This window comes from Heptranchias perlo, chromosome 17 (assembly GCF_035084215.1).
Source record: "Heptranchias perlo isolate sHepPer1 chromosome 17, sHepPer1.hap1, whole genome shotgun sequence".
NCBI lineage: Eukaryota > Metazoa > Chordata > Chondrichthyes > Hexanchiformes > Hexanchidae > Heptranchias > Heptranchias perlo.
The window spans coordinates 48,711,298-48,721,326 of NC_090341.1; the positions used below are offsets into that span (position 1 = coordinate 48,711,298).

A 10,029-nucleotide genomic window follows, 5' to 3' on the forward strand; every position below is an offset into this window, starting at 1 on the left:
TTGAGTGTTGTTAGCTGCACTCATCCAGGCAAGTGGAGAGTATTCCATCACACTCCTGACTTGTGCCTTGTAGATGGTAGAAAGGCTTTGGGGAGTCAGGAGGTGAGTCACTTGCCGCAGAATACCCAGCCTCTGACCTGCTGTTGTAGCCACAGTATTTATATGGCTGCTCCAGTTAAGTTTCTGGTCAATGGTGACCCCCAGGATGTTGATGGTGGGGGATTCGGCAATGGTAATGCCGTTGAATGTCAAGGGGAGGTGGTTAGACCCTCTCTTGTTGGAGATGGTCATTGCCTGGCACTTGTCTGGCGCGAATGTTACTTGCCACTTATCAGCCCAAGCCTGGATGTTGTCCAGGTCTTGCTGCATGCGGGCTCGGACTGCTTCATTATTTGAGGGGTTGCGAATGGAACTGAACACTGTGCAATCATCAGTGAACATCCCCATTTCTGACCTTATGATGGAGGGAAGGTCATTGATGAAGCAGCTGAAGATGATTGGGCCTAGGACACTGCCCTGAGGAACTCCTGCAGCAATGCCCTGGGGCTGAGATGATTGGCCTCCAACAACCACTACCATCTTCCTTTGTGCTAGGTATGACTCGAGCCACTGGAGAGTTTTCCCCCTGATACCCATTGACTTCAATTTTACTAGGGCTCCTCGGTGCCACACTCGGTCAAATGCTGCCTTGATGTCAAGGGCAGTCACTCTCACCTCACCTCTGGAATTCAGCTCTTTTGTCCATGTTTGGACCAAAGCTGTAATGAGGTCTGGAGCTGAGTGGTCCTGGTGGAATCCAAACTGAGCATCGGTGAGCAGGTTATTGGTGAGTAAGTGCCGCTTGATAGCACTGTCGACGACTCCTTCCATCACTTTGCTGATGATTGAGAGTAGACTGATGGGGCGGTAATTGGCCGGATTGGATTTGTCCTGCTTTTTGTGGACAGGACATACCTGGGCAATTTTCCATATTGTCGGGTAGATGCCAGTGTTGTAGTTGTACTGGAACAGCTTGGCTAGAGGCGCAGCTAGTTCTGGAGCACAAGTCTTCAGCACTACAGCTGGGATGTTGTCAAGCCCATAGCCTTTGCTGTATCCAGTGCACTCAGCCGTTTCTTGATATCACATGGAGTGAATCGAATTGGCTGAAGACTGGCTTCTGTGATGGTGGGGATATCAGGAGGAGGCCGAGATGGATCATCCACTCGGCACTTCTGGCTGAAGATGGTTGCATACGCTTCAGCTTTGTCTTTTGCACTCACGTGCTGAACTCCGCCATCATTGAGGATGGGGGTGTTTACAGAGCCTTCTCCTCCTGATAGTTTTTTAATTGTCCACCATCATTCACGACTGGATGTGGTAGGACTGAAGAGCTTTGATCTGATCCATTGGCTGTTGAATCGCTTAGCTCTGTCTATAGCATGTTGCTTCCGCTGTTTAGCATGCATGTAGTTCTGAGTTGTAGCTTCACCAGGTTGGCACCTCATTTTTAGGTACGCCTGGTGATGCTCCTGGCATGCTCTTCTACACTCCTCATTGAACCAGGGTTGATCCCCTGGCTTGTTGGTATTGATAGAGTGAGGAAATGCCGGGCCATGAGGTTACAGATTGTGCTGGAATACAATTCTGCTGCTGCTGATGGCCCACAGCGCCTCGTGGATGCCCAGTTTTGAGCTGCTCGGTCTGTTCTGAATCTATCCCATTTAGCACGGTGGGAGTGCCACACAACACGTTGGATGGTGTCCTCAGTGCGAGGATGGGACTTCGTCTCCACGAGGACTGTGCGGTGGTCACTCCTACCAATATTGTCATGGACAGATGCATTTGCGACAGGTAGATTAGTGAGGACGAGGTCAAGTGAGTTTTTCCCTCGTGTTGGTTCGCTCACCACCTGCTGCAGGGCCAGTCTGGCAGCTACGTTCTTCAGGACTCGGCCAGCTCGGTCAGTAGTGGTGCTACCAAGCCACTCTTGTTGATGGACATTGAAGTCCCCCACCCAGAGTACATTCTGTGCCCTTGCTACCCTCAGTGGTTCTCAACATGGAGGAGGACTGATTCATCAGCTGAGGGAGGACGGTCGGTGGTAATCAGCAGGAGGTTTCCTTGCCCATGTTTGACCTGATGTCATGAGATTTCATGGGGTCCAGAGTCAATGTTGAGGACTCCCAGGGCCACTCCCTCCTGACTGTATCTCACTGTACCACCACCTCTGGTCGGTCTGTCCTGCCGGTGGGACAGGATATACCCAGGGATGGTGATGGATGAGTCTGGGACATTGGCTGTAAGGTATGATTCTGTGAGTATGGCTATGTCAGGCTGTTGCTTGACTAGTCTGTGGGACAGCTCTCCCAATTTTGGCACAAGTCCCCAGCTGTTAGTGAGGAGGACCTTGCAGGTTCGACTGGGCTTGGTTTGCCTTTGTTATGTCCGGTGCCTTGTGGTCCGAGGCCAGGTGGTCCGTCTGGTTTTATTCTTATTTTGACTTTTTTTAGCGAGATCTTACAACTGAGTGGCTTGCTCGGCCATTTCAGAGGGCAGTTAAGAATCAACCACATTGCTGTGGGTCTGGAGTCACATATACGCCAGACCGGGTAAGGACGGCAGGTTTCCTTCCCTAAAGGGCATTAGTGAACCAGATGGGATTTTACGACAATCCGGTAGTTTCATGGCTATCATTACTGATACTAGTTTTTTAATTCCAGATTTTATTTAATTAATTGAATTTAAATTCCCCAGCTGCCATGCTGGGATTTGAACTCATAACTCCGGATTTTTAGTCCAGGCCTCTGGATTACTAGTCTAGTAACATAACTACTATGCTACCTGAATAAAACTACTCTTGAACTGCGCAACAGCTGCCTTCTGCAGCATCTCACCACCCTCTCCTCTGACTCACCTCTTGCTCTGCCATGAATGGTTCTCTCCATCTACTCCACAACTGCCTCTTCACATTCAACACATTCATCCCCACTAACTCCTGGATGGGCTGCCACCTTCAATGTTTCCCCCAGTACACAAGCCAACTCCAAGGACTCAAATTCATGGACCGCAGACATGAGTGCATGTGGCGTTCAACTGGCCTGGCTGTCCACTGCCGGATCTAACTTCACCGTCTTAGGGAGTATGGCCACTGCCCCTTGCATGACCACATCCTCCTGATATGTCCTGAGTGGTAAGAATGAGCACAAACTTATCTTCTTGATTGCTAACTCCCTCCTCCCACCTGTCTCTCCCCCAACCACCATCCTCACTTCTGAACCAGAGTTGCCAATCCCTCCAGGATTGTCCTGGAGTCTCCAGGAATTAAAGATTAACCTCCTGGACACTGCTGCGAGCAAACCCGGGGAGAAACATTATAAGGACATTAAAAAATTGTTTTTTTTTTTTCATTTTCTACGAACAGTAGCCACCCTGAGGTCCGCTAACTCAGCGCAGGCTAGGACTGCAGCTGGAAGCTTCCGGATGTGCGGCTCACAGCCTTAACCAGCTGTAAGGAATCATTATTGTGTGATAAAAGGACAGCTTCTTTCAGTACAATACCGAGGGAACTAGGAACTATTTTGAACTGGAGCAGGGGAGTTCTCTCTGGTGTCCTGGCCAATATTTATCCCTCAGCCAACGTCACTAAAACGGATTATCTGGTCATTACCACATTGCTGTTTGTGGGATCTTGCTGTGCACAAATTGGCTGCCGTGTTTCCTACATTACAACAGTGATCACCCTTCAAAAGCACTTCATTGGCTGTAAAATGCTTTGGGACGTTCTGAAGTCATGAAAGGCGCTATAGAAATGCAAGCTCTTTCCTTTACACATAATTACACATGAATTAATTTAAACCATGATACTCCTGTGACTCGGCCAACGTTGTTTACCTCATACGTTGCAGGAAAGGATGCCCCGGAGCATGGTACATTGGCGAGACCATGCAGACACTGTGACAACGGATGAACGGACACCGCGCAACAATCGCCAGACAGGAGGGTTCCCTCCCAGTCGGGGAACACTTCAGCAGTCAGGGACATTCAGTCACCGATCTTCGGGTAAGCGTTCTCCAAGGCGGCCTTCGAGACACACGACAACGCAAAATCGTCGAGCAGAAATTGATAGCCAAGTTCCGCACCCATGAGGACGGCCTCAACCGGGATCTTGGGTTCATGTCACGCTACACGTTACCCCACCAGCGAACAAAAGCTATCTGTTTTTAATATAATGGGTCATTTGCTGGCTTTCTCTGCCTTCTGGATGTTTCTGCCTCTCTCTGTTTTTTTTTCCTGTTTGTTTTTTTGTTGAATGTGTATTCGGGGGTTCTGTAGGTGACACCTCTCTGTCTGAACACGGTGATTGCCTTGGCAACGGGCAGTTGCAGGGGCAGTCTGTAAACACCATGTATTGTTCTATATGTATAAATGCGTAGGCTTCGAGGAGCTCCTGAACATTTACCTGACGAAGGAGGAAGCCTCCGAAAGCTTGTAGATTTCAAATAAAAATTGTTGGACTATAACTTGGTGTTGTAAAATTGTTTATAATTTAAACCAGTCAATTGCAGGCAAAGATTTATTTAAAGTTTAAATTGCTCCTTTTCCAATAGATGGCGCCAAAACTGCATTCTATTCAGCCTGGGGAACTTGTTCTGGGAATCGCACTGACAGGAGGTGGTAAGCCTCCAAGTCCATTTATAAGCTTAGTGAAAATACTTCGCTTTGATTCCCACACTGGCGAGGACATGCCTTTAATTACAGTTTTATTGTTCTTCAAAATTCCGTTTCAGTGAGACCTTTAGGCAATTTTTGTTAGCGTAATCGGGATTTGAGCGCCTAAATCTAAGCTGACACTCCAGCGCAGTGCTGAGGGAGTGCTGCACTGTCAGTGGAGCTTGTACTGGTGGTTCAGGTTGGCACTGTTCGAAGAAGAGCAGGAAGTTCTCTCTGTGTCCTGGTCAACATTCCTCCTTCAACCCAAACTACCAACAATCGGTTAACTGGTCGTTCATCTCGTTGCTGTCTGTGGGACCTCGCCGTGTACAAAATGACTCCCATAAGAACAGTTGCTGCACTTCAAGGTAATTCATTGAATATGAACTAGTCTGACAAGACAAGATGTATATAATTGTAAATCTTTTTCTATTTTGGGCCATTTTTCTCCCTTTGTGTCGACGGCACTGACTCTATATAACATTTAAAAATAATATGTTCCCAGTTTTATCTGGAAGAAGTTGAAGATCATGTTATCTGGTACTTATCTGGGTCTTCACAGGACCTTTTCCTCATGTGATTACATGTTTCTAATTCCTACCCTCCTCAATAGGCAGCTTAAATAGACTCTAGGGGAAACAAGGGATATGGGGATCGGGCGGGAAAGTGGAGTTAAGGTCGAAGATCAGCCATGATCTTATTGAATGGCGGAACAGGCTTGAGGGGCCGTATGGTCTACTGCTGCTCTTATGTTCTTATGTTTTTAGATATTTTGGTGGCGTTTCACATTGATGCAGTGGTTCTAGTTATCTGTGTTCTCCCCTGACAATTGGTTTCGGTGGTGTAGTGGTTATGTAACTGAACCAGTAAACAAGAGAGGTCTTAAACTAATAATCCAGAGTAATTGTGAGTTCCAATCCCACCATGGTAACTTGAGAATTTGAATTCAGTTGAAATCTGGAAATAAAAAGCTGGTACCAGTAAAAGTGACTATGAAGCTGTCGGATTGTTGTAAAAACCCAACTGGTTCATTCACTAATGGCCTTTAGGGAAGGAAACCTGCCATCATTACCTGGTCTGGCCCATGTGATTCCAGTCCCACACCAATGTGGTTGACTCTTAGCTGCCTTCTGAAGGGACCTAGTCAGGGCAACTAGGGACAGGCAATAAATGCCAGCTTTGCCAGCAACACCCACATCACGAGAATGATTTTTTAAAAATTGAACCAATTTTTGGATGGGTTGTGTGGAATTTTGTAAACTGAACACCAAAATTTAAAAACTAAAATCAATATGGATGCATTTTTAAAATGAACTTTCAGAAAGGAGCCAGATCTCGAGCCACAATTCCCACTCCTGTCCGGTTTTGGATTTGGCCAGAGGTAAGCCCCTTATGAATAGTTTGAGGGTCACAGTGTGCCGTTTGCTGTTTCCACGGACATACTTTTAATTTTCGTCCCCACAATTGACCGTATTATTCCTCATTAGACCCTGTCTCTGTTAATTCAGTGATTATGTTAATTTGAAGATGCTAATTTTTAATCATTGAAATGATTTCACCCAGCCGTTTCTCCATGCCCAATTATTCTGCTTCTCTCCAGAAATCCGCATACAAATTGTGCCGGCTTCAACAGGAATCGTGGAATAAATGCAACGCAATTTACGCTTGACTAATTTTTTGATCCGTTGCAAAGGATTTGCTACAGTTCCTGTGTCTTGTCTTCTTAATGACTCAATTGCTTAATGAGATTTGCATCTTTTCTTAAAATTGTGTGTTTGGTGCTTTCTACAAATTGTGATAGAGGCAATGATGACTGGAATTTGCAACAAGAATTTAATTACTCCCACTTCAATCACGGCTTGTCAATTCCAGTTATATTGGGTGCTTGTTCAGTTTGAATCATGGGACAGTGTCATTTAGGGACCAGCCCCCTACTTTTTACACTCTTACAATTTCAGGGATCTACAGTTCTGTCGCCAGAATGAGGGAGGCCGTGGACAGATGCCCCTCTTCTGCAATCCAACTAAATCAGCAGCAATGTAAAAAAGCACCTGTCGACTTGTGGTGTGTGGGGGAGCAGGGGGCCAGGGGAGAGGCACGGAGGAATAACTGGGTGATATACTAGGTTAGAACACTGGCCTTTCATAAGAACATTCATAAGACTGATGCATGAAAGAAAGAACTTGCATCTACGTAGTGGATTTCACATCTTTGGAATGTCCCAAAATGCTTTGTAGCCAATGAATGACTCTTGAAGAGTAGTCACTGTTGTTATGTAGGCAAATACGTTCGTCAATTTGTGCACAGAAAGGAACCACAAACAGCAACAGATGAATACTGGTTAATCTAGTTTAGAACTGTTAGTCGATGGATGAATGTTGGACAGGACACCACGAGAACTCCATACTTTTCTTTAAAAAAATGCCATGGGATCTTTTAAGCCCACATGAACAGACAGACAGGGGCTCAGTTTAACATCTCATCCAAAAGATGGCACCTCCGATAATGCAGCATTCCCTCAGTGCTGCGCTGAAGTGTCAGTCTAGATTTTGTGTTGAAGTCCTGGAGTGGGGCTTGGGTGCATAATCTTCTGACTGAGATGGGAGTGCTACCACTGCGCCAAGCTGATGGGATGAAAGGTCCCTCTGCCTACTGGCTGTAAGGATACTACATGAAATGAGTTTGGTGCAGTCTCTACTTGCCTCCCATTGAGCATAAACCGCCATTAATTGGCACCATGTTGGCAATGCCATTTGGAGAGGCCACAGCTTAGCTGATGTTGGAAATGGAAAATATCACTGCAGCCAGTGACCTCGTAAACAATGCTTAGTGTAGAGATGCATCCAATCATAAAGAGTTAGGGAGACACCAGGGACAATTGATTTGGTGTGAGCAGCAGAGGAAGGGCATAATCCATGCCAAAAATGTTGGGAGGGAGAACAAGTCTCCCTCATTCTTCCACACCCACCAGTGGTTGTGCCTATGTTTATGACATACATTGAACATCGGGGGTGGGGAGGGTTAGGACTGGAGGAGACCTTTGCTCTCCATCTGGCTGACCCCAAAGTTCAGAAAATACCATCCTCCATTCTATCTCTTGCACCCCTCAGTCACTTTCCCATCCAACAATCTATCCAACTCCCTCTTGAATTTGCTGACACAAGCCGCCTCCACTCTCTTCCCCAGACAATCTGCTCTGCACATTCAAAGCCATCTTTCTGTCCACCTTCCCTCTTATGAACTTGAATCGCTGACCCATCTACAGAGTTTGCAATTAAGTCAAACATAGTATTAGGGTTCAATTTAGCTACACCTCGTAGAATTTTGAATACCTGAATAAAATATTTCCTGAGCCACTGTTTCCCACTGTAAGCATTCCCATCTTCAGCCTTGGCTCAGTTGGTAGCACTCTTGCCTCTGAGTCAGAAGATCATGGGTTCAAGCCCCATTCCAGAGGTTTGAGTCCATAATCTAGACACTTCAGTGTTGCACTGTTGGAGGTGCTGTCTTTCGGATGAGACGTTAAACCAAAGTCCCCGTCTGCCCTCACAGGTGGACGTAAAAGATCCGGTGGCACTATTCAAAGAGCAATGAAGCTCTCCTGGTGTCCTTGCTACTATTTATTCCTCAACCAACATTGCTAAAACAGACCAACTGATCATTCATGTCATTGCTGTTTGTGGAACCTTGCTGTGCACAAATTAACTCACATGTTTGACTACATAACAAAAGACTACACCTCAAAAATCATTCTTTGGCTGTGAGGTCATGGAAGGTGCTATATAAATGTAAGTTCTCTCTCTAGTCCCATAGCCTTGATTCTTAGCTCAGGTGCCTAATCCAAGGTATGTTTAGTTTTCCTTACACTCGCCAAAGAAAGAAAAAAGAAAGGCTTGCAATTGTATAGCCACTTTCACGTCCTCAGGGCGCCCCTAAAGTGCTTTATAACCAATGAAATAGTTTTGAAATGTAGTCAACTGTTGTAATGTAGGTAATAAAGTCAGGAAGTCCCCACTAGGATGGTGACCAGTGTTTGTACACACAGTAGTCCACGTGGGCCAGACTAGGGCTTTGCACAACCTTACTGTCAGTCCGTGATAGTCATGCTCTATCCCTCTGGTTATATATCTTAAGATCTTTCTTCACTGGTGCAATAGGAGGTGCCCCAGCGGGGATGAAGGTGAGGTGCATATTTAGGGGTCGAACACTGAAAGCTTTACTCTGTATCTAACCATGCCATACCTGATCTGCGAGTGCTTGATGCTGACATCTCACACCTTGACCAACACAAAGTTCACCAAGCAACTCAAAAATATATATATTGACTCCAGAGCTCTCATTACACAGCTTTTTCAATGCGAACACATGGTCTGAAGTTGAGTCCAGTATTTAGGGGATAAGATCTGGTTTCGTCAATTCCCTCACAAATTACTTATGGTTCATTTCAACTTGTATTAGTTAGCAATAAGCTACATACACGCCTTGAAGCTTATGACTGATACAGGTTTGAGGGAGAGAGGATTACAAAATGGATTAACAAATTAGTAAATTAAAAAAAAGACCTCATCACTTTATCCAGATCTTTTTTTTTTCTCCTTGGGACTGGAAAACTGTGTTAAGATGTGAAAATGAAAATAAAATGCAACCTGGTTGTGGAGGCTGTGCTGTGAGTTGGCCCTGTGTGCTATACTTTCATGAGAAATCTGTTACATGCACTGGACCTTTGAGTCTGAGTCACTGCACAAGTTGGTCTGGTTTATACCAGTCCATTCAGTTTATTTTTGGTATGTACCATTTACTTCCATCAACCATTGGCCGCTGTACCTTAAGACCTCAAAGTACTTTTTGCATTGTGACAATCAAAATAATTGAAAACCCTAAAAACCCATTACTTGTTCCCTGACGGACAGACCATTCAAATAATTTCTCCATGGAGGAGCAGCTACAAATTTTTCTTTATGCGACAGAAGGAGCCTAAATGATTTTTCTATAAGCACTTTTTTAATCAAATGAAAGTATCACTCTCCAGCTCAAACCCTTGATCTTATTCATGTTTAATGCTCGAAAATGTGGAGCAAATTGGTGGTACGGAGGATATTCTGCTGCTAATTATTTGTCAAATTGGTTCTTGACTCTATTATCATTAATTTTATTTAGCATGCTAGCTCATTTCCTGTTTCATTGCTCACTAAGTCGGATGAGATGCTGTTTTATAAGGACAGGAATGTCATACTATGTAACGGACAATGTATTATTCTGCTGCTAAAATGCCTTGAAGGTTATAAAATCTAATTGTTATTAAGTAAACACAGCCTCGGGTCAATCAGAGTTTAATTG

The 10,029-nt window shown here is 45.1% G+C and overlaps 1 protein-coding gene across 3 annotated transcripts in view; it reads left to right on the forward strand.

The window, feature by feature from the left end:
• Window positions 1-4,477, forward strand: part of LOC137334288 (tumor suppressor candidate 2-like) — a 52,926-nt gene extending 48,449 nt beyond the window's left edge. Inside the window, exon 3 of one of the 3 annotated variants that reach the window (XM_067998959.1) lies at window positions 3,888-4,426. In XM_067998959.1, the coding sequence (XP_067855060.1) occupies window positions 3,888-4,127 (240 nt within the window). In that variant the 3' untranslated portion in view covers window positions 4,128-4,426. Of the gene's footprint in view, window positions 1-3,887 lie in introns of all 3 variants that reach the window. The other 2 variants (XM_067998960.1, XM_067998961.1) reach the window with 2 other exon arrangements.
• The last annotated feature ends 5,552 nt before the right edge of the window (window positions 4,478-10,029 follow it).